The sequence below is a fragment of the Eufriesea mexicana genome, unplaced genomic scaffold (assembly GCF_001483705.2).
Source record: "Eufriesea mexicana isolate 0111107269 unplaced genomic scaffold, ASM148370v2 scaffold106, whole genome shotgun sequence".
NCBI classification, from domain to species: domain Eukaryota; kingdom Metazoa; phylum Arthropoda; class Insecta; order Hymenoptera; family Apidae; genus Eufriesea; species Eufriesea mexicana.
This window is the reverse complement of record NW_016908282.1, coordinates 932,322-958,015: the sequence shown is the minus strand read 5'-3', so window position 1 is coordinate 958,015 and position 25,694 is coordinate 932,322. Positions and strand designations below refer to the sequence as shown.

General features: G+C 43.5%; 1 protein-coding gene across 1 annotated transcript in view; it reads right to left on the bottom strand.

The window, feature by feature from the left end:
* Positions 1–23,581, bottom strand: part of LOC108555068 (homeobox protein aristaless) — a 34,718-nt gene extending 11,137 nt beyond the window's left edge. Inside the window, exons 1-2 of the mRNA XM_017910562.1 lie at positions 23,165–23,581; positions 5,587–5,632 (exon numbers count right to left, since the gene is read on the bottom strand). Of these exons, the coding sequence (XP_017766051.1) occupies positions 5,587–5,632; positions 23,165–23,370 (252 nt within the window). The 5' untranslated portion in view covers positions 23,371–23,581. The remainder of the gene's footprint in view (positions 1–5,586; positions 5,633–23,164) is intronic.
* Between the last annotated feature and the right edge of the window lie 2,113 nt (positions 23,582–25,694).

Below are 25,694 nucleotides of genomic sequence, written 5' to 3'. Positions count from 1 at the left end.
TAATTTTCAGACTTCTTGCTATACATATTAGGAACCATCGTTATTTCTCGACTAATATCGTATATCTAATATTTCCCAATTTTACCGATTTAATTTTCACATTTCTTGCTACATACACCGGAAAGTGTCAACAAATTGATCGCGAAGCGATTTCAACACGCAAACGAACGAATAAAATATGACGTTGGTTCGATAGTCTCTCCTCATTATTAACGATTAGTATTTACACGAGACACCGATTACTTCGAACGTATCAAGTGTCAAGCCTTAACCAGGTAAATCGCGACGCATTATCGAGAAAAAAAGGAAAATATTCGATCATACATACTACACGTATAACGAAGTTAGCCATCCCTGAAATAGTGGTCAAAAGTAGCACGCGCAAAGGTTCAAATATAATTTCCGGTATATACGATAATTACCGATAATTATTATTTGCGTATACGCGGTGTATCCAACTGCTCGTTACAGGTCGGTAGTTCTAGAGTAAAAGTTGACTATCTCGCGAGAACACGTGACCAGGCAAAAGTATATTAACTATATCCTCCAGAAAGAGCGGGGTCCCTTTTCCCCCGATTCGATTGCGAGTTGATGGAGAAACGGATGAAAGGAAGCAATCGCCAGCGGAGATTGCGTAACCTGGACCAGAGGTTGGATGGTAGACGAGAAGAGGAACGGAAAAGGCGCGTGTTGGACACGGAACGAGTGGAAGGATGCCGTCGGACACACGGTGGAACATGCAAAGTCGTTGCTAGGCGTATGGAGAGTTAAAGGTGATGGGGTGTGGGGGGTCGGGTGCCAGGACCCCCCACGGTGAGCAGGATTGCCCCCAGCAGGGAGCTAAACATCCGACTTGCGGCTTTTAAAACAAAACGTAACCACGATTCGCCGCCGGAACCTAGTCGTTTCGTGCTTAATCGTGCCGCATTAATTACGCGGACGCCGGCTGCATTCTCTCTCTGTCTCTCCTCCCTTTCATCGGCTCTCTTCCTCCGATCCTTCGCGCCGCAGCGTGCGCGCTCCCTCCAACGCGAGCTTCGTCGTTAAATAATTACGCTTTACGATAGACCAGAAATTAATATCCCGTGAAATATTCCGTATTCGAGAGCGTAGATCAAAATTATCCAGGGACACGGTTAAATGGCTGAACATTCGGACGCGAGGTCCGCGAGTACTCGTCGAATCGCCATTTTGGTATCGGTTCTTCGCGCCGGATTCGGAGGAACGAGGAAGAATGGACCGCGACTGTAAGATTTTATGCGCGAGAGGAGGAAGACTGGGCGTTGAGAATAAAATTTTAGGTGACAGAAACGAGTGGGTCTCGAGCATAAGATTTTGGGAGAGAGAGAATAGCGGACGCCAAATATATTGTTTTAGACGAGAGAAAAAGAAAGTTGGACACGAAATGTGAAATTTCAGGTGGGAGAGAAGACTGGAGACCGAATATAAAATTTTAAATGGGAGAAGAAAGAGACTAGGCTTTAAATATGAAATTTTAAGCGAGAGAGAAGGGAGACTGGACGTTAGGTATAAAATTTTAGGGGACTGAGAAGATTTTAAGCGAGAGAGGAGGAAAAGTGGATATCGAATATAAAATTTTAGATGAGAGAGCACAGCGAATTTTAAATGTAAAATTTTTAGTGAAAGGGAAGGAAGAGTATAGCTTAAAAATAAAATTTTAGGTACTGGAGAAAGAAGAGTGGACTCTGGATTTAAAATTTTAGGTGCGGGTGAATAGAGGACCCCAAATGTATTGTCTTAGACGAGGGAAAAAGAAAGGTGGACTTGAAATGTAAAATTTCAGATGAGAAAGGAAGACTGGGGACCAAATATAAAATTTTTAAAGAAAGGAAAGGAAGAGAAGATTATTTTAATTTTATTAAAAATAAAATTCTAGATGTTGGAGAAGGAAAAGAAGCCCAAATACAAAATTTTTGCTGAAAGCAAAGAATAAGTGACCTCAAACATAGACTTCTACATGGAAGAAAAATGGCCTTAAACAAAGAGACAATAAAATGGCTCCTAAATATAAAATTTTAGATAAGAGAGCACAGCGAATTTCAAATGTAAAATTTTTAGTGAAACAGGAAGGAAGAAAATATCTTAAAAACAGAATTTTAGATGCTGGAGAAGGAAGAGTGGACTCTGAATTTAAAATTTTAGGTAAGGGTGAATAGAGGACCCCAAATGTATTGTCTTAGTCGAGAGAAAAAGAACGGTGGACCTGAAATGTAAAATTTTAAGTGGGACAAGAAGACTGGAGACCAAATATAAAATTTTTAAAGAAAGGAAATCAAGAGAAGACCTCAAAAATAAAATTCTAGATGTTGGAGAAGGAAGAGAACCCAAATACGAGATTTTTACTGAAAAAGAAGATTAAATGGATCTCAAATATAAACTTCTACGTGGAAGAAAAATAGTCTCGAACGAAGAGACACAAAAATGGCTTCAAAATATAAAATTTTAGATGAGAGAGCACAGTGAATTTCAAATGTAAAATTTTCAAGGAATGGGAAGGAAGAAAATATCTTAAAAATAGAATTCTAGATGCTGGAGAAGGAAGAGAACCCAAATTCGAGATTTTTACTGAAAGACTAAGTGGTCTCAAGTATAGACTTCTACGTGGAAGAAAAATGGCCTCGTACGAAGAGACACAAAAATGGCTCCCAAATATAAAATTTCAGCTGAGAGAAGAAGAATAGACTCCAAATATAAAATTTCAATACAAAGATTTCCCAAATATTGCAGAACTCCACTCTAACCTAATTTTAAATTTCCAACGTATAGATCACTTTCCTCTCCCCTTCCTCATCCAAATTACCTATCGATCGGTGCTCAGTCGGTACCGATCGCGACCACAACTAGCCGCCATTTTGCAGCAATCTCGCGAGTTCCTGCGACCTTTCCCGAAACTTAGTCGCCACAGACCACTGTGCTCCGCAGCGTGTCATTCGGTTAACGACGCTCCAACGTGGCGTGTGCTCGCGTAATAACTTGGAAGTGCGAATAAATCGTGGATTCGCGGTGGACGCGGACGTATTTGCAAGTATAATGAAAAGTACCGAGCCGTGTGGACTTTCATTGCGCGAGAAAGACACGCGTAAGTGGGCGCCTTGGATGGCCGAGGAGGGCAAAGCCGGCGAGGCGAGAGGCGCGCGAGTGGCCAAGAGGGAAGGGCAAAAGCGAGTAAATACCGGGAATAAATTAAACTAATTGAGCGAATTAGCCGGTTGTTCGGGCACCCAACTTTTACCGACGCATTCCGCTTGCCAACGCGACGCCGATGTCACGCAGACGATTTACTCTCCGCTTCCCTTCGCGGTTCCTCTCGACGTTCCTCTCAGAGATCAACGCAGAAGTCACGATTACGACTTCCAGTGCTCTTCTCTGACAAGTAGCAGTGGAGCTTCGCGAAGAATCGCGAAGAATCGTTAACGAGAAAGGACCGATTTTCGTGCACGGATAGGTAACTTCATCTTCTCCACACAAGTTTATAAATCCCTTGGCAAATTTATTCGCCATGAGAATTAAGATGAAATCTGCTTTTTAAGTGGGAATTTTAAAATCTGATTTTATCGGAATAAGTACTCACGTTTATTACGATGTATGATACTTTTGAACAGAAAACTGACATTAACTGGTAGAAACGAGTGTCTCGATAAGATCTGCTAAATTGAAATTTTAACACTAAACCGACCATGACCGGTGAAATGACCGGTAGACGAAGAGATAAAAAGGGCAGGACTTTGAAAAAGCTGGAACACGAGGAGATATCCAGAAATTGATCGTATAATATCTATATTAAAGGAAAAATCGTAAAGACAGGCTACCGAAGTGACAACCTCGAATTTCTCAATTAAAAATTAAAAAATTATCATTTGGATATTGATTGATTCGATGTGGAAGGTTTTGTCTAATTTTATTTTCCGTTGCTTAACGGATTGCGTATCACTTTGCAGAAGATTTTGTATGACTTTTGTTAAGAATCAGGATTTATGGCAACGTCGTCATCTGTGTCTATTTGCTACATCAGGAATGACTATGGTGGGATAAGCGGGAGACGTTGTGCTTTTGTTTTTTGACGATCGACGTCACTAGTCTGTAAGAGTGCATGATGGTGGGATAAGCGGGAGACGTTGTGCTTTTGTTTTTTGACGATCGACGTCACTAGTCTGTAAGACTGCATGATCCAGAATACATTACTATCTCACTACCAAATTATTCATTTTATTACCACAACCAACTTTCCATTGTAATATCCAACAACTTTAGAAAAGCTGAAACACGAGGAGATATTTAGAAATTGATCGTATAATATCTATATTAAAAGAAAAATCGTAAAGACAGGCGACCGAAGTGACAACCTCGAATTTCTCAACTAAAAACTGAAAAATTATCATTTGGATCTTGATTGATTCGATGTGGAAGGTTTTGTCCAATTTTATTTTCCGTTTCTTAACGGATTGTGTATCACCACCGATCAGTAATGTATGGAGACGATATTAATCGAAACGGTATTTTGCAAATTTTATTTTTCTATACCTAAGTGTTCGATGGACACTGGAATTATCGACTGAGAATGCACGCGTAATGAAAATTAATCGGGATTTTATTTTTCCTTGCTTCACATTGGAATTACCAATTCGTAATGCATGCATAAATAAAGCGTACACGAAAGATATTAATTAAAGTGACACGCTGAAAATAAATGAGTACGGATAATTAAATACTCGTTGGAATAAAAATTAATATTAAATCTGCGAAGACGCGTGCAAGAAGTTGCATATGTTCAATCACTTCGGAGATAAGAAATCCAAAACAAGTTACTTTGATCCTTCTGATAATGATAATACATTGGCGTAGAAAAAATCCGCGGGATCGATGATTTAGTCTCGTTACACAATATTTGATAAATCGGTTCCGTTTGTGTCATGGCGTGTGGTGAAAATGATGGATATTGTTGTTTGGAAAACGAGTAAAAATGGGATAAAATGTCTATAAATAAGATTTCTCGTGACCGATTGCCAGCTATGTCACGTGCAACTGAGGATTCTCATTATCAACGTGTTAAGTAGGAAATTCAATAGGAGGTGAACGATGGCATCGTCGTACGATCGTCCGATTTGACTGGCAATATTTCACCTGCCAGGAGCCGATAGAAGGATTTTGCCTTGAAGAATTTTGTTATCGTTGTCTCGATTTCTCTCTATTCGTTTAGAAAAATGACACTCGGGCATCCTTAGTTTGCTCGCCGCAGCAAAATGGCGACCGAGATGCTGCCTCAGTACAAACTCGATGATGTTTCTCATGACGACAAGAAATGGCTACATTTTAATATTTCATATATCGCGATCACACTTTTTACGTTTGCGCGAGGAAAGATCGCGATATTTAAATACTCCGTGTCTAGTTGTGGTGATTTAAATTTAATAACGGTCATTAATATTTATAATTCGTGTAAATGATGGCAGAGAGCCGCGCCTCGGGCGCCAGGAATTGATCTTCGAATTGGATTTGCTCGGAAATTGAGCATCAAATATGAAAGAATTATTTGTATTTAACTTGACGTATGTACGACTTACTGACCTGTATCCGTGCTTCCGTGAGGCCGATCTTCATGGCTAGCTCCTCTCTGAAAGCAGAAGAGAAAAATGATCGTGAGATGATCGTTAATCAATATCGATGTGAGTAAATTGCACGACAATTACAAAATAGTAGTATTATAGCATATACTATTGTATAGGGTGACTCAGCAACGATACTACAACCGGAAAAAAAGGTAATTCTGTGTTAAAAAAACGAATCGAAAATGGAAAATAAAATTTTTTCATTCGAAGCTTCGTTATTGAGAAAATTAACTTTGAATATTCACCGAGTGTGGATGCATTTAATTCTAGCTTACAATTAGATGGATAGATCATCGATATATCGGTATCGGTGATATAACCGAGGAAGGACGATTCTGCACGAAAAACTAAATCGAAAATGGAGAATAAAATTTTTCCATTCGAAGCTTCGTTATTGAGAAAATTAATTTTAAATATTCACCGAGTATGGATGCATTTAACTCTAGCTTACAATTAGATAGATAGACCATCGATACATCGGTAATGGTGATATAACCGAGGAAGGACGATTCTGCACGAAAAACTAAATCGAAAATGGAGAATAAAATTTTTCCATTCGAAGCTTCGTTATTGAGAAAATTAATTTTAAATATCCACCGAGTATAGGTGCACTTAACTCTGGCTTAGATGGATAGATCATCGATATATCGGTATCGATGACACAACCCAGGAGGGATGATTCTGCACGAAAAACTAAATCGAAAATGGAGAATAAAATTTTTTCATTCGAAGCTTCGTTATTGAGAAAATTAACTTTGAATATTCACCGAGTGTGGATGCATTTAATTCTAGCTTACAATTAGATGGATAGATCATCGATATATCGGTATCGGTGATATAACCGAGGAAGGACGATTCTGCACGAAAAACTAAATCGAAAATGGAGAATAAAATCTTTTCATTCGAAGCTTCGTTGTCGAGAAAATCAGCATTGAATATTCACAGAGTACGCGTTTGCCTAAGGCGGATGGACCACCGTTATACCAGCGTGCTCTGTGAATATTCAAAGTCGATTTCCTCGACAACGAAGCTTCGAATGAAAAAATTTTATTCTTCATTTTCGATTTGTTTTTTCACGTAGAATCACCTCCTTCCTGATTATACCACCGTTGTTGGGCCCCCTGTGTATTACCGTAGGAGGAAGAATACTTAGAACGATTATCCTGTACGAACGAGTTCTTGGAATGCACGCGAGATTTTTGAAATGTACGGTACGAGTGTACAGTATGCGTAAATGAACAAAAAGTGACTGAACTTAGTAAAGAAACGACGAAATAGTACACTTAATTTTTAATTTCCTTTTAGCTCGTGAGAAATATATTTTAGAATTTAACATCTTTTTCTTCCGCTAATCCATATTCCCTACTATGCGTTGCCGAAAAGAAGTCATCTGAGAAACTTGTAGGACCGAATCGCCATCAGCCCAACCCTTCTGACATCATGGCAGAAGTAGAGTAAAACGCTTCCCTTATTGGTAGAACTGATCCCTTCCTATTAGCCCGGTCATAGAACACCATGTGACAAAGAAAGCGAAGAAAGCAACGAGATAAAGTGAGACAGACGCAAGAAATAGATGCAAGAGCGTAGACTCGTCCCAAAAGTATATTAACTTCAGATTATTCTGACGAACACATGACTATTTGCAATTACTAATTACTAATTAGCATCTTGATTCATTTTTCATTGCATTATGCAGCAAACGTGATGTACTATACACGTATCTTTTATATTTATGTTGTATCGTATGAGTCTTTTAAACGGTCATCTAGTATGATGAAATTATATAATTAATTTATCATAAAAGATACATCTTGAATTGTAAATCAATTTTCATAAATGACGTTAATTATTATTACTTTTGTACTTCTTTACTTTATAAATCTTTGAGCTATTGTAAATTACCATTACAGTATATATCATAAATAGCGTGATTATTATCAATTGAATTATCAATTAAATGATGTTAATTATTATTACTTTTGTACTTCTTTACTTTATAAATCTTTGAGCTATTGTAAATTACCATTACAGTATATATCATAAATAGCGTGATTATTATCAATTGAATTATCAATTAAATGGTGTTAATTATTATTATTTTTGTACTTCTTTACTTTATAAATCTTTGAGCTATTGTACATTACCATTACAGTATATATCATTAATAATGTGATTATTATCAATTACAAAATGGACATACGAAGTTAATAATTTGTCCCACACTGTACTCCCCTGCCTCTCTCTCTTTTCGCGACTGCCTCTTTCCCACAGCAATCATCCCGAGCATAAGATTGTTCTCTCGCACGTGAAACAAGTCTCGTTACACGACGTACCACCCGACATGCGCGCCCGCGCCTTATCATCTCGCTCGTGAAATCAATTCCGCGATTGACGCGCGATGTTTTCGTCGGAATTACGCGATTAAATCGCCTAAGAGAATTAAGCGGTTAGGTGTCGTGATAGATGGCCGTAATGAAGCCAAGAAATCCGCTTAACAGAAATAATCATACCGTTCGTTAAGTTAATTAGAACGTTTGCGAGGTATCAATTAATACGCGTTACATCTTCCACAGCACGTGTGATTTTCAATTCGATTGCCATTCGCATAAATTACAGGCGACCAGTGCAACGCATTGTGGCGTTTTCATAATTATTCACCGCTGCCCTCAGCAGATGCTATCTCGCTCCCGCGTACTTAGCGAAGGTACATGGGTGTAACTGTGTTTCAACGCGGTATTACGCATATCATTATTCGCGATAAATTGAACGGCTATTAGCCACGATCGTAAAAAGAACGCAGCGGTTTATGTAACGAAATCGTTAGCGATCTGCATTTCCGCAACGGAACGGATGATCTTCGCTTCTCTCCTCCACTCCTCCGTCTCGCCTTCTCGGCCATAAATAATCTTCGTTCCACCTTTATTTCTCCTTATTTTCCTTATATTCATTTTTCCCAGTTGTCCGAGAGAACGTGGGATACAGGACGCGTGATACGTCGTCGAGGAGAAAACGTGTAAAATTTGGATGCTGTGCGAAGATGGGAGTGTGGTCGATGTCGTTTAGAACGCTCGAGACTATGGAGTATGTAAAGTTTGGAGAGTTTTAGGTTAGGTTCGGTTGATATCGAATCTGTCGAAATTGGCAGTGGTGGGGATAACGATGAATTAAGAAAGTGAATTTTAATCGCGTAATTAAATTATGATTTAACTATGGAAAATTGTGCATATTTTATTTACGTCAAGAATTTTATTAATGTTATTATTAACATTTAATTAATGTTATAAGAATTTGGGGGATTTATGCGAATTTTGCGAATGTTAAAATATGTTAATTATAAGCTTGGTTTAATGCGAGTGTAATTTACCTTTATGGGATTTGGTATGGAAAACTCACGGCGTGTTAGACTCGTTATTAGACGAGGTTAAGGTAATCGAAATAAATGGTTTGGAAGTTTAAGGCTATTTTTAATTAATTAATTAGGTTAGCAAGAGAATATTGTTCCCGATAATTGTTTTATGTATGATATGCAAGATTAATAAGATACGCGATAATTAAAATGTGTCCAACATGCTGTACAGAAGGTTATGTACGACGGGAATTGTAGAGATATTTACATAATTATACGTAGATAATTATAAAGGGTCGAGAAGAATTATAAAAGAAACTAACAAAATTTAGAATTAAAACGCGAGTATCGTCGTTAATATTTATCGTGTATGCTTTCAAAAATCACGGATAAAAGCAAAAATGGATATAAAAATTTGGAAATTTGTTTCGCGCCTTTCAATTAATCCAGTGTACTCGGTATATAATTGAACACCGGAATTTTGAAATCTTCTCGAGTTTTTCCAATTAAAGTAATGTAGCTACAATAATTATATCCATACAGGGACCATTTTATTTTTTCCAATCGATTCAACGAATTTTTATTACACGATCGTTATGCAAAAGGCAAAATCGAGATGGAGACTTTGGAATCTGTTCCATGTCTTTTCGATTAATCGAATATACCTACAATAATTATCTCCGTACGGGGGCCATTTTACTTTTTCAATCGATTTCTCGAATTTTTATTACGCGATCGTTATGTAAAGGCGAAAATCAACATAGGGATTTTAGCAGCTATCGTGTTTTTTCAATTAATCGAACATAATTATAATAATTACAGCGAGACAGGTGCCATTTATCTTTTTCTAACCGATTCCTAGAATTTCTATTACACGATCATCAGATAAATGCAAAAATCGGAACGTGTATTTTGGAAGTTGTCCTATTTTTCAATTAATCGAACATACCTATAATAATTACAGCAATATAAGGGCCATTTTACCTTTTTCTAACCGATTCCTCGAATTTCTATTACGCGATCGTTGGTCAAAGGCAAAAATCGGAACGTGTATTTTGGAAGCTGTCCTGTTTCTTCGATTAATCGAACATACCTGTAATAATTACAGTGACACAGGGGCTATTTTACCTTTCTGTAAACGATCCCTTGAATTTTTGTTACACGATCGGCGGACAAAGACAAAAATCGGAACGTGTATTTTGGAAGCTGTCCTATTTTTCAATTAATCGAACATACCTATAATAATTACAGCAATATAAGGGCCATTTTACCTTTTTCTAACCGATTCCTCGAATTTCTATTACGCGATCGTCAGATAAATGCAAAAATCGGAACGTGTAGTTTGGAAGCTGTCCTATTTTTTCAATTAATCGAACATACCTGTAATAATAACAGTGACACAGGGGCTATTTTACCTTTTTGTAACCGATCTCTTGAATTTCTATTACACGATCGGCGGACAAAGGCAAAAATCGGAACGTGTATTTTGGAATCTGTCCTGTTTCTTCAATTAATCGAACATACCTGTGATAATTACAAAGACATAGGGACCATTTTACCTTTTTCTAAGCGATTCCTCGAATTTCTATTACGCGATCGGCGGACAAAGGTAAAAATCGGGACGTGGATTTTTCGGCAGGCCGAAACGAAATTCCGGAAGCCCCTGGTTTCTCGATTTCTAGGGTTTTTGCGAGCCGAAAAGGATTGACCGGCGATTACATCGGTGTCCGTGGCAAAAGCGAATCCCGCACGCTGTCTCGCTGGACGGCCTGCGGGGTTTCTCATCTCGCACGCAAATTGCCCAGATGTTCCACGAAATCGCAAGGAAATCTCGGTGATTATATCGCGCACAGAAGCTGCTGCTGCTGTTGCTGCTGCTGCTGTGCCGTAGCTGCCTTCCCGATCAGCCCGGCTTCAATTTCGTGTTTAGGCGCATTTGAGTACACGAGCTTCGTTTCAGTTAGTGCCCCGCTCGAAATTACAGGGACTTTCTGGCAAACTCTCCGAGATCGACCGGGGCTCTGATTTATGCCGTTTTTATCGTCAAACTTCTCCTTTTCACCTTCCACGGATAACACAGACATTCAGCCATTCATTGGCCTCGATCCTTTCGCGTGATTCCTCTTCTCGTTGCAAACGAAATCGGGTCGACGAAATTTCATGCGGAAGAATTTCGTGCTACGCGATAGAACCGACGAGATGTTCGCGCGAAATATATCCCAAAAATCCAATCTCCTCATTTCGTTTTATCAATCTCATTTTTTAAATTCACTGTCGGATCCTTCTATTGGGCTGGCTAATAAAATTGATCAATTTTATTAAAATTATCCATTTTTTTTTAAATAAATTGTTCTTACTTTGTCGACAAATAGCAGAGGGTGCTTCCTTATTTTCCAATACGGGGCAGTGATTAAAATTTGTTTAAATATAGATTATCCTTCTAGAGTTTTAAATATTAAATTTATGACACAGGGATGTTAGTTTTTAATTAACACAGTTCGCTTAAACTGTGTTTAATTGTCGTAAAAGTTTGTTTTAACGCGTTGACTATCGAACTAATTCTGTGTAATTTATTCACAGTATCGGAATAAGTGCTTTCTTTATCACAATGCGTATTAAATGGTGCTTGCGCGATTAGGAACGAGGTTATTTAATTACCACGATCTACTTAGAGTAAATGCTTTCACGGTAAATAGCCCTGGTACCGCGGATCACCGCTGGCCGCCACGGCGCCACTGGCGAATCGAGTGCCAATCACTGGTGACCTCCTCTATCTACGTACGCGTCTATGCTTGAATTCCGCTCTAGATTACTGTGCTTAAGCTCGTCTGCACGCGAATTAAAAATAAATCCTCGTGTGTTATAATCACACAATCGACAGTGCTCGGATAATATCGTACCACTGAATTTTAATACACCGAAATTAGCCGAACACCGATTATGCGAATCTTGATTGCACGAGTGGCCTGATTAGCCGAATATTTAATTCACACGCAATTTATTCTTCATCTCGCATTTTCTTTATCAAATATATATTCCATCCACTTAAAAGACATTTGAAATTTCCCGTCGATTGATAAGAAAATTTAAAATCCGCTTCTTTCGCGCCGGTATTTTATTCGCATAATTGCTCTACCATACTCTCCGTTACAAGGAACGAAATTTAAAATCGGTTTCTTTCGCGCCGATATTTTATTCGCATAATCAATCTACTGCATTCTTCGTTCCAAGAAATAAAATTCAAAATCTACTTCTTTCGCGCCAATATTTAAAGCATATAATAGTCCTATCATACTCTCCGTTCCAAGGAACAAAATTTAAAATCCGTTTCTTTTACGCCAATATTTTATTCGCATAATCGGCCTACCATATTCTCTGTTCTAAGGCACAAAATATAAAATCCGCTTCCTTCGCGTCGATATTTAATTCGCATAATCATCCTATCATACCCTCCTAGTCATAGAATAAAATTCAAAATCTCCTTCTTTGGCGCCAATATTTAATTCGCATAATCGTCCTATCATCCCCTCCTTGTTATAAAATAAAATTCAAAATCCCCATCTTTCGCGCCGATATTTAATTCGCATAATCATCCTATCATATTCTCCTAGTCATAGAATAAAATTCAAAATCTCCTTCTTTCGCGCTAACATTTAATTCGCATAATCATCCTATCACACCCTCCTTGTCTTAGAATAAAATTCAAAATCCCCATCTTTCGCGCCGATATTTAATTCGCATAATCGTCCTACCATACTCTCCATTCCTAGGAATAAAATTCAAAATCCGCTTGTTTCGCGCCGAATTAATTCGCATAATCGTCCTATCATATTCTCCATCCCATTCTTTGCTACTCATATCGCCCCATGCAAGGCACCCAGCCAATTTTATTCGCATGATCGTTCAATCGCACACTGCGTTCCGTTCTTTGCTTCTCCTATCGCTCCATGCAAGACACCCAAGGCGCCCAAGGCACCCAAGGCACCCGAGGCACCCAAGGCGCCTCGTACAGACGCGTGTACTGGTCTCGCGGTACGGAAAAGAGGGATCGGCAAGCCGATACGAGATCGGTAAGCCGATGGGCAATCGCATCGACAGGTTGTACTCGTCCACGTGGATTCGCGAGGTTGCACAGGTGAGACGGACGTGTCGGGAGAATCTCGAGGAACGGTGGAGATCCGAGCGAGCACCTTGGCCTGTGAGTAATAATAATCCAGCCTTTCCCTTTTTCCCCGGCAACACTCGCGAACGTCCTTCTGGATTTAATAAGATCACGAAATTTCGCGGTTAGACGGGCGTCCCTAATTACACCCGCCGTTCACTCGGTTACCCTGGATTCGCGTATCGTTGTTATTACGTGTCTCCCCTTCTTCGGTGTCCTTGCCATGGGAAATGCGGCTGGTATCTGGCCGACAGGCAGGCCTCGCGCGGGATTAGTCGCACGTTCGACTCCGCGGGCTTGTGCAACTTCTTTCACAAATCCTCCGGTGCAATTTATCGCGGCGTAATTTTTTAACAGGCTCATCCATCTCGGGCCTGAACGAGCGCGCGCCGGTGACGTCAGGCATATTTGTATCGTAAAACCGCTCGTTTCCTCCGGCGAGCTCGAGGCTCGCGTTAATAACGCCCGTGCGAACGAGGCGCGAGTAAGAGAGGAAGTAAAACGCGAGCGTTTCCTCGCGATACGCCGCGCTATCCGTTGCCGCAACAGCGAGCGGCCGAGACCAGCCTCGGGACCGCCGCGAGAACGGAACCGCGGTTTCGCAACCGTTTCTACCATACCGTGAAACAACAGCACACCCTGTAGTTTTCAGAGATACTGAGAGCCGATGCGACGCATAAGCGTGACGAGTACGTTTTGGGCCGAAAAAATGGCACCTGTGCGCTGCGTTCGGGGATAGAGCACGCGTGGTCGACGTGACGAATGGGTGAGAAGAGAAGAGAAGAAGGATGTCAAAGGACATTGAGAAACTGATTAGATATGTACCTGCAGATAAGAGACGTGGTAGAGTGACCAAAATGGTAATTTTGAATACGAAAATTTTAATTAGAAGTTGAAAAATTGCCGTTTATCAATAAATCTGTCACCAGTTGTTCAACTGACAGATGGTTGAAGATACAAGAAAATATAAATGTTAAAGAACATTGAAAAATTGATTACATTTATACTGAAAGATAAAGCACGTGGTCCATTGACCAAAATGGTAACATTAAATGCGGAATTTTGTATCCAAAGTTGAAAAATAGTCGCTTCATGCCAAACCTGCCACGAGTAGTTGAATTGACAGATAGATGAAAAGAGGAGAGAAGAAGAATGTTAAAGAACATTAAAAAATTGATTACACCTATACTGAAAGATAAAGTACATGATCTTAGTGACCAAAACGGTAACGTTGAATGTTAAATTTTGAATTGGAAATTGAAAAATAGTCGTTTCATGCCAAACCTACCACGAATGGTTGAATTGGCAGATGGACGAAGTTAGAAGGAAATACGAATGTTAAAGAACATTGAAAAATTAATTAGATGTATACTGAAAGATACATCACGTGGTCTAGTGACCAAAATGGTGACATTAAATGCGAAATTTTGAATCGAAAGTTGAGAAATAGTTGTTTCATGTCAAACCTACCACGAATGATTGAATTGACAGATGGACGAAGTTAGAAGAAAATACGAATATTAAAGAATATTGAAAAATTGATTAGATATAAACTGAAATATAAAACACGTGGTCTAGTGACCAAAATGGTAACATTAAATGCGAAATTTTGAATCGAAAGTTGAGAAATAGTTGTTTCATGTCAAACCTACCACGAATGATTGAATTGACAGATGGACGAAGTTAGAAGAAAATACGAATATTAAAGAATATTGAAAAATTGATTAGATATAAACTGAAATATAAAACACGTGGTCTAGTGACCAAAATGGCAACGTTAAGTGCGGAATTTTGAATCAAAAGTTGAAAAATTGTCGTTACCTAATAAATCTGTCACGAGTGATTGAATTGACAAATGGTTAAAGATAGAAAATACGAATGTTAAAGAACATTGAAAAATTGATTAGACGTATACCGAAAGATAAAGTACATGATCTAGTGACCAAAAAGGTAACGTCGAATGTGAAATTTTGAACTGGAAATTGAAAAATAGTCGTTTCACGCTAAATCTACCACGAGTGATTAAATTGACATCTGGCTGAAAGTAAGAGAACAGAAAATTGAATAAGAGGGAATATCGAAGAATTAATTAGACGTATAGTGAAAGACAAATCACGTGGTCGAGTATCTAAAGCGGTTATTTCGAATGCGGAATTTTAAATCGAAAGTTAAGAAATAGTCGTGGAACGCATTGACTGCCAAGCTGTATTTGCATACTGCATACAGGAGGCTGCAAGAGTATTTTCATTATTCCGAGCATGTAATGACAAAATAATAAGAAACACGATTACAGGAGACCGTGTCCTCCATAGTGCGTTTTTCTTTACGATGATCACCGTGGTCCCATGCTTTCGAATTGACATTGACCATTAATATTAATATACAAACAGGTAACGAATAAAGAAATAAAAGTATACGATTTTAAAATAGCACTTGCAATGCATCTGACACATTGCCACGATGAAAATATGGGAACACGAATGTCGCGATTAATTAGCTTCTTGTACAGCTACTTCTTGTCTTGATATACTAACAATATTTCGCTTATGGTTAACCGACTTGTCCAATGTTCCGAGTATCGACACCACTGACAATCACCATGGCCTCATCAGAGAAACAATCTCTGGTCAGACGTGATCAGCATGACAATCAATGCTTCAACGCTAAGCCTACCACGACCGGTCAAATGACCTGTCAATCGACTGCAAGTTGGAAAGACGAAAATGAAAGAGTTTCCAAGGAAATAAAATAGAAAATTTTGAAAAATCAACGACACGTATATCAAAAGAAATATAGAAAAACTTGAGCGAGGTAACTGACACCTCTGAACGCAGAATCTTCAATCCAATATTTGAAGAAGCTCGTGTAGATTATGACAAAATCAGCGTTAATTTGAAAATAACGTATATACAGGGTGGACCACGCGAATGTATCAGATCGTGACTTCGTTGCTAATGAATTTACGAAAAATTGGTAAAGATAATCGGAATTTCTGGGCCAGGGCATACTTCTGAAACGCTGCACAGATGCGTCATGCGACGCGAACGCGTTAACGCTTCAACTTTCCTCGTCGATTTTTGATCGTTGCCAGTGCATGTCTCGTCGAACAGAGAAGCGTTAAACTCGCTGTTACCTCGCCTACGTACGCGTAATCTCTCGTACTTAATCGCGACACGCGAGCAGCGCAGGCGATTGATACCATAACATTACCATACGAATGTCGACCCGAGATCATTTTCATATCCCAATATAAAGCCATGAATCGACCACTAACAAGAGCCATTTCCACGCGAACCTTTTAATTATATCGCATCGTTCCACCGATATCCGCCTCGAAATCGAAATCTCGTTAGATGTAGACCTCTGACAAAATCGTACATCCTACAACTTCAACTTAGAAGATTCACGATAGAATTGACTAGATTCGCGATGACGAGATCGAAATTGGCGACGAAACGCGACGAATTTCGAACGACTCTAAAACCTAGAAAAATGACAATGGCGCAGGTGAGAATTTTTCGATACAAGTGGATAGAAGGAAAGTGGAAGTTCCTAAAAGATTGCTAATAAACGTTTCCTGTTACCATAACAGAAAAATTCGTCTCATTGGCTAGATTTGTGTCGACGAGATCAAAATTATCGAGGAAACGCGACGAAATTCGAACGACCCCTTGACCCGGAGGAATCGCAATGGCGCAGGTGAGAATTTTTCGATGCAAGTGGAAAGAAGGACAGTGGAGATTCCTAGAAGAATACCAATAAACATTTTCTGTTACTATAATAGAAAAATTCGTCTCATTGACTAGATTCACAATAACGAAACGCGACGAAATTTCGAAGGATCCTGAAATGTGGGGAAATTGCAATGGCGCAGGTGAGAATTTTTAGATGCAAGTGGAAAGAAGGAGAGTGGAGATTCCTAGAAGAATACCAATAAACGTTTCCTATTACCATAACATAAAAATTCGTCTCATTGACTAGGAACGCAAGGAAATTTCAAACGACCCCGAGACCCGGAGGAATCGCAATGGCGCAGGTGAGAATTTTTCGATACAAATGAAAAGAAGGATAACGAAGATTCCTAGAAGCTCCGAATATTTTTCCAACGATCCTTTCACCCGAAGAATTAAATACGAACCGCTGGTACGTACAGCTGGAATGACGGACAAGAGGGGCTTCGGATCGGGGTGCTTCGAAACGGCGATCGAGATATGACAAGTTATCCCATTCGTCGCGCTTTAATTAGCACTTTAATAGCCCTGGCTGATAGCCGGTTGTGATATCTCGTGTTTTTGTTCGACAGACACGAGCGAGTGTTGGTCATTTTTGCGACGCAGGCCTGTTCTTTTCGTGCGTGCGTGTCTCGTGCGTGTTTTATACGTGTTTTATACGGGTTTCGTACGTGTTTCGTACGTGTTTCTCTATTCGAGCAGGCCAGGTACACGGGCATAATGCGTCGGCACGAAGAGAAGAACGATAGGTGGGATACCAAGGCGAGGGCAGAGGAAGATGGAGCACCGGGCGCGCGCGGATGACAGAGAGAGAAAGAGTGGCGTGCGCGATGTGGCCGAGAGAGGCTTGGCGCGCGAGTAATTCGAGTAATTGCCGGACAATTACATTATCTAATTAACCTCGGAGGTCGAATCAGCCAGCCGCCGTGCACCGGCGAGTTCGTGATTGTCCCGAGTGGCGCAACCTTAATCGTTATTGTTTAACATGCCCGGCATTGTCGCCGGCCGCTGATCGAACGATTGTCGCGGGATATTTTAATTTCGAAAAATGCGCCATTTTAATGACGGTTAATCGACGTACCACGCGAGCCAGTTACGTTATTTTTCCTTTAGAACCACCGACTCCCGACGTTCTCGTTATTTCGCCCATCTTTGCTCTGTTTTTGCCGCTTAACCGATCGATATCATACGCAGAGTCGTTTGTCAGCCGATCGATTGTGACGATAGACGGAAATTTTCAAATCGACCGCGAAAAATGAGCCATTTTAATGGCGGTTAATCGACGCGCCACCCGAGACAGTTGTGTTACCTTTGTTTTCCAACCTCAAACTCGCGAGTTTCGCATTATTTCTACCGTGTTTTCTCTGTTTTTGCTGGCGAACCGATCGGAACGATACAGCGAGTCGTTTGTCAGCCGATCGATTGTGAGGATAGACGGAAATTTTGAAATCGAGCGCGAAAAATGCGCCATTTTAATGGCGGTTAATCGACGCACCACGCGAGTCAGTTGTGTTACCTTTGTTTTCCAAGCACAAACTCTCGAGTTTCGCGTCATTTCTACCATGTTTGCCTGTTTTTACTGCTTAACCGATCGGTATCGGTAGCAAGGAGAGTCGTTTGTCAGTCGATCGATTGTATCGATAGAGGGAAATTTCAATGTCGAGATTGGAGAGTGGCGATTAATCGAGATCTTTTATTTCTCTCTTCAGAGCTCAGATTTACGAGTTCCTCCCGTTATTTCTTCCATCTTTGCTCCGTTTTGACTGCTTAACTGATGGGTATGTCGCGAATCGTAATTTGCCAGTTGATCGATCGCGTCGATAGAAATTTCGAAGTTAAAAATGAAAAGTGAATATTTTAACGGGGTTAATAGACGTATCGCGCGATCCAGTTATCCTATTTCTGTTTCGAAACCTCGAACTCTCGAGTTTCTTGCTACCTCCTCCAGCTCTGCTCTGTTTTTACCGTTTGAATGATCGGTATACTACGAAGTGTCGTTTGTCAGTCGACGGATTGCATCCGCAACCGGAAATTTCGAAGTTGAGAGTGAAAAATGAGACATTTTCCAATTTCTTTGTACTTTGCATCCTTCTCTTCTCAACGACTCCTCGAGTAACCGGTATCCGATGCCTATATGAAATTTTCAAAGTCTAGAGTGAAAAATAAGCCTCCTTCAACGACGTTTAATCGACACGTGACACGTGATCCAGTTAATTCCAACGCATAGTTAAATATCCCTATAAATTCCCCAGTCGTCATCGACATCTCGTCATTTACATTACCGAAATAATTAGCCAAGAATATTTATCCGAATCGATTGCAATTCTCCGCTACGACAAAGTACCGAAAATAACAGAGAATTATCGAGAAGAAAATTGAAAACTATACCGCACGAAGGTATCAGCTCCACGATCCTCGTCGTTCGTTGACCGACTAATTGCCACGGTACACGGAAATTTCGAAGTGGCGAGCGAAAAATGGAGCCGTTTTAATGGCGTTTAATCAACCTACCACGCGATCGGGTTCCCCCGTTCGCCGCAAACTCGCGAGATCCTGTTCGCTCCTCGAGGATCTCTGCTCCCTTCCGACCGACAGGTGATCCTGGATCGGCAACCGGATATCGGCGGAATATTCGCGCGTCTTCGAGCCGCGTTATCCGCTCGATAAGGGATCGTTGATCGCGCTCGCGCAGCGAGATGTGTGTCGTGCGAGACCATAGGAAAGCTGGTAGCTACAAGGTAATATCCGTGCATAATGCGATGCAATCCATCTCCGCTCTAACGATCGGGTTGGTCAACGAACAACCCTCGGAATTCGCCATTAATCTCGGTATAAATCATACGTCTCGGCCGCTGCTAGAATGTTGCGTTCGAAACGGCAATTACCGATGGAATGACACGGCATTAAGGACTATTTCGACTTCTAGCGCGACGGTTACTTTCCCTAGGAACGCGTGCACCGGGCGGAAATTGATCCGCCGTAATTGGGACAGCGGCGCGGCCACGGGCGGAAATTAAAACGCGCAGGAGGCCGTAAGAGGCCGCAAGTGGCTGCAAGTGGCCGCAGGAGCGACGAGGATCCTGGCACCGAGGGCCCTCTCGAGGGAATAATCCTGGCGATGAAGCGAGACGGTGGAAAGTCGGTAGCCGAGTGGCGTAATGCGTGCGAAATGCGTGCGTAATATGTGTTTAACACGCGTACGCCGTGAAGGGCCAATTACCGATTAGCCACACTGTCGTCGATCGAACCGCGAACGAATCTCTCGGAGAAAAGCACGCGTTTCTTTTTCGATACGCGAGTTGCTTCGCCGGCGAATCGTGGAAAGGAAGCGGAATCCGATCGGCTGGATCGATGGACGGGGATCTTCTAAGAGCGAGATTAAAGGCGGAGGAGAAAGAGGAGGAACAAAAATTCGGGGCCGCGATCGAAGCGGGGACCGGGCCGAGAGAAAAACGGTGGAAGAGAATGGGAGAGAGAGAGAGAGAGAGAGAGAGAGAGAATTAAGGGAGAAAATAAAAGGAAGCGCAACGGGATCGTCGATTATGTTCGCGTAACGAAAGGAAGAATAAGAGAACGAGAGGGAAAATTAGAGAGCGTCGGACGAGCGTTGATCTCGGAGCGTGGCGTGGTTCTAATTAGCGATCACAGGGCCACTAATCTCATTTGCCAAGAAACGAATAACGGACCGACGAAGCTGGCGGCATTTCTAATCGGGAGCATGACTCGTCGGTCGATTAATGACAGGAGAAGTTACAAGCCGGGGCAGGGCGCAGCGGGAAGGGGGCCGAGAGGAGGAAGGTGGCCGAGACGAAGAGGACAGGATCGAGGAGGCAGCCAGAGGTCCGTGGAACTGGTTCCGTTCCACGGATCACTGGAAACAATCATCCTTATTAAACTCACCACCGACCCACCCCACGGATATAAAGGTATTCTTCGGAATGATTTACCGGGAACCGTGTTCTGCCCTCTGGAACAGGTGGATCTTCCCGGGCGGACGTTGAGAGCGGACGATAATAAATTTTATAAGTAAAACCCGCTGCGAGATCCGCGTTACCACCTTTTCCCCGTGCCCTTTGCGGCCCACGGGCCGCGCGCGATCATTCGCGATGGAGAACCAAACGGGAGAGAAAAAAAGCGAAAACCAATAGCGAGCTACCCACCGGGGCTGGTAGGAGAACTCCGTCGGATGATTAGTCGAGGCACGGTAGCTCGAGCCACACGATTCTAATCTAAATTAGATCTTAAGAGCTCGTAAAAGTAAGTGGCTGCGTTTGAAGGCTTACAACGTCCTCGGGGATCTGGACTGGCTTCGTCGCCGGCTAGATTCGGAGGATTTGATCGATCGATCGACCGGGGACACCCCGAACAGCGCCCTTCCGTGTCTTTCGCCAGGATTTTCGAAGCCTTTCGAAAATTCGCCGAGGATGTCTCTAGCTACCGGCTACCAGGGGCCACGGACACCACGAGGACCACGGGGACCACTCGCTGTGGCGCACTCGATGGAGCCAATCGCACGCGCTTCTCCGTAAAAGCGACTAATGAATATGCATCGCGATCGAGCAAGGCTCACCTCTACCTCCGCCCGATCGGCTAGTCAATAAACCTAAGCGACCATAAAATCCAATTAGTGCGAAATTAATACTCCGACGCGGTATCCAGAGAGGCAGAGAGAGGGACGGGGAAGGGAGATTAATTTATACGAAAACGGCAAAAAGATGGAGAAGCAACAGACGCGAGGAGGAAATGATGCACGATTAGGAAACGATGGATTACGTAGTCGGGGTAAAGTGGCTGGTAAAAATCGATCGACTTCTTTATCGAGCCGCGATCTAGCTCGGTTAGGCTCGCCGCGGAAATTGCGAGATTAACCGTCGGGGGATCGGCCTGGACGCTTTCCGAGCGGACCCGTTGGACCCCGAGTGGAGCCGAGCCGAACGGGGACTTCGCGTCGACGACGAGATGCCACGGACATTAGGCTTTATCTCGAAACGCGAGTCCGGACTCGGAATTTCTCGATAAGCCCGGACCCGCTCGTCTGCCCGGTCAGACCATAATAAGATAGCCCTCGAAATTTTTACTCCAAGTATCCCGTGCGTTACGGCTGCCAAATATTCCTTGCACGCCCGTCCAATCCTCTCCGGCCGTCTCTCTTCGTCCTAGGGTACCTATCTACTACCTACCTACCGACCTACCTACCTACCTAATCCCCACCAATCTACCTAACCTACCTACCTCTCTTCTACCTACCTACCGCGAGAAAAACTCGCGATCCGACCAACTTCGATCGCGCGTTCGCTCTGTCAATGGTACACCGTGGCTATATACCTGCCGTGGCTCCTCTGCATACCCCCTCCACCTTCGTTAATTACGAGAACCCATACCGTGGCCGCAGGACCGGACCTATTACGAGCGATTACACCGCTATTAGTTACCTACCGGGTGTTCCACGCTACGAAAGAAGCAACGACGAAAAAGAAGCAGACGAGAGAAAAAGCAGCCCAGATAGATTGCGCTACACCCCGTTGCCGGCACGTTACCCTCCGCCATCCAGCCGGCAACTTAATAACGCGAAATCACGCTTTTGACGCCGAGACCTGGCGAATTTACGAGTCGAACACCAGCGCCGAGGACACCGGTCATGATAGATAGCTAGGCGAGTCAAGTTTCCACGATTCTACGGATTCCATACAGTCGATGCAATCCCCGAAGGAACGATCGAGGCAGAGAGAAGAGAAGAACCCGTTTCCTCGGCGAGTATCCCGACATCGCGAGGCGTCGATCGAATTCCCGCGGGAGCGATCGGAGGAAGAAGAGAAGACTCGCGAGACATAGACATAGAGCGTGATGCGAACGACGTCACGAGCACAAGTCACGCGGCGGGTTTGTTTTACGAGCCCGACTCAAGGCCTACCTGTACATCCGATCGTAAATTCGCCTGGGTCCATTAAAAACTCACGAATTTTCGAGGATTTTCGAAGGGAACGGATGACGAAGATGATCGCGGAATATTTCGGCTAGACGAGAGCTAAAGTAGCCGGCTCCGCGACTTCCCAGCGTATCTTGATCCCGTTAGACGGGAAACCCGACTAGACGCCTCTATCGCGCAGACCCGAGACCCAGGAGCTACGCGAGCTTCCCTATCGGCATCCGTAACGAAGGTACGCGTGGTTGGCGAAAAAAGGACCCCGACGAGATTCCGTATTTCCGGCTAGAAGCATAGGTATATCCTAGCGAATCCTCTCTGGCCGCTCTGTTATCGAGCTACCGCTACTCGAGGATCCGTAGAAACTGGACGTACCTGGTGAACACGTCGGGATAATGAGTTCTCGAGAAAGCTTTCTCGAGTTCCTCCAGCTGGAAGCTGGTGAAGGTGGTCCTGTATCTGCGTTGCTTCCTCTTCGGTGCAAAGTCGTCGACCTCGGTCTCGCTTTCGGGGCTGGTCGGCGCTGCTCTAGGGTGGTTGCTCTCTTCCTCGCTTCTCGCCTCCTCCGTCGAGATTCCCATTTGAGAGGATCGAGGTGTCGTGGTAGTAGGTGGCGGTACCGATTGCTGGTGAGCTTGCTGGCTCACCTGTTGCAGGCTCGCCTGATTCACCTGGCTCGAGCTGCTCGTGCTGCTCGCAGGACTTGTCTGCGGGGCAGCTTGCTCGACGCCTCCTCCTCCTCCGACGCCACCACCTCCTCCTCCTCCACCTCCTCCTCCTCCTCCTCGTGTCGAATGATCTGCGACCAGAAAGTCGATTTTACTCGCCACTTAGGACTATCCGGCCACCCGTTACGTCACGCCCGTTTGTCAAACGTCTCCTCCGTTCGGACACGCACAGTCCACGAAAATTATTTACCGACCGAGATCGGACTCGCGTCGCGCAGTGCAATGGCCGCCGCGTTATCCGCGCTTTTCCTAGACAAGATTCGACTAGATTCGTCGAACGGGTAAGAAAATCCCGTCGTTTTCACTGGATGGCGTTCACGAGTTTCCCGAATCGCGCCGATTTTCGCGTTCTGTCGACGCAGAGTTGGGAAAATGTCGGTTTAAGGAGACACACCGAATGGTTCGGCGGCGCCTCGCGGCCGCGGTGAAATCCGGAGCGAAAATCGCGATCGAGCACCCGTTCACCGGACATCAATGTCAGCCACTGTACCTTCATAGAACTAGAATCGGACATTCGCACGCAATGACGCACGATACAAGGTGTTCCAGAAGGCGTATCGGGAAGCTCGGCAGCAGGATCTCGGGGCTGGGCGCGAGGATCGGCGAACGGCCGGGGGTAAACGGCGTAAAATTAGACGCGGAGCCGGGGGTAGCGGCAATTAGAGGGCACGGCTGTCGAGGTGTCGCTGATGCCGCTTTACGAGGATGGTTGGGCGCTCGGGATCGCTGGGTTATTTTTGAATCGGATTATATGTACGACCACGCAGACACCGAGAGACGGAGAGACACGGAGCCAGAGGGATACGGAGGAGGACAGAGCTCTCGTTCCTTTCACCGACCTTGCTGCATTAATGATCCCTACAAGCCCACACTTCGGCACGTTCGATGCTGTGAGTGATCATGTAACAGCGTTCGATTTGCTTGTAACGACCAGAATCATTTTCACGCGCGATCGATACTCGGACATACCAGCCGAAGGATCCTACCTCGTGCTTACAAGCTGCTACTGATAATTCCCCATCCGCAATTTGCAGTGGTATTTTACCCTCGCCAACCGGTTTCCAGTCCCTAATAAATTTCGCCCATCGTTTCGGTTCGTTATCGAGCCTCGAACGCGGCTATCTCTATTTTTCCTCTAGCTATCTAGACCGTGCACGAGCGTCCCGCGTCACCCGACGCACCCGATGCACCCGATGCACCCGATGCACCCGATGCACCCGGAACACGGGGAACACGGGTCAACCGGCTGGAACGAGGCGCACCATCGGGATTTCGGAGAGCAGCAGAGCGAGTCTCCGCGGATTTGGACGGCGGACTCGGAGAACGCGGGCCCCATGGTGGCGGAGGAACGCGGTGGAAGGCGAAGAAAGAGGCGGAAAGAGGTGGTGGGAAAGAGCGAAGCGGTTTGCGCAGGCTTCGGCGGCTGTTTTTATTTGGGCCGATTTATCGGAAATGAGTTTATAATGCAGGTAGCCTGAACGTAATGCGAACGATAAGCGAGATCTAAGGCTGGCAAAGTTTCCTCCCTTCATTTTTATTGGCTTTCGCCATAAACATCGAATGCGCGTAGCATCGTACATGCAGGTTCGTGTTACGGCTACACGCGGATAGAGAAGGAGAGTACGAGAGGAACGCGTAGGTAGCCTTTTACATTATAATAGCATTAATGGGCTCGAAGCCGCACTTAATGCTCGTTCGTTCGTTGGCCAGTTCGCTTCGTTATTAACTGAAAATTACCGAAACCGAAATCTAATTCGCGTAAACACTGTAATTTCACGCAGGGAGGAAGCGACTGTTCGTGGCCGGCGCGGACCTTGGTGGATCGCTGCGGCCAGGCGCAGGATCCAGCCGATCTCTCGATCCTTCGCCCGATATACCATCGCGACGATCCTCGTACCGCGGATCATCCGACTTTCTCGTTTATCTTCTCGTTTCTACACTTTTTCCCTTTCGTCCTCCCTTTCCCCGTCGACTTTCCTCTGTACGAATCGTCGATTTTTCCGATCGAAAGTAAACCGGAATAACCGGTGCTCCGGAGGAGCAAGGGTCCTTCGGGCGCTGGGATTAGATCGAGTGGCGATCGCGTTAATTGACTCGTCGTTAATTCGTCGTTCGCGTTGAAAATTTCGCCACGTTAATTTATATCCTCTCGCGCGGTCGCAATCTCTAACAGTGTA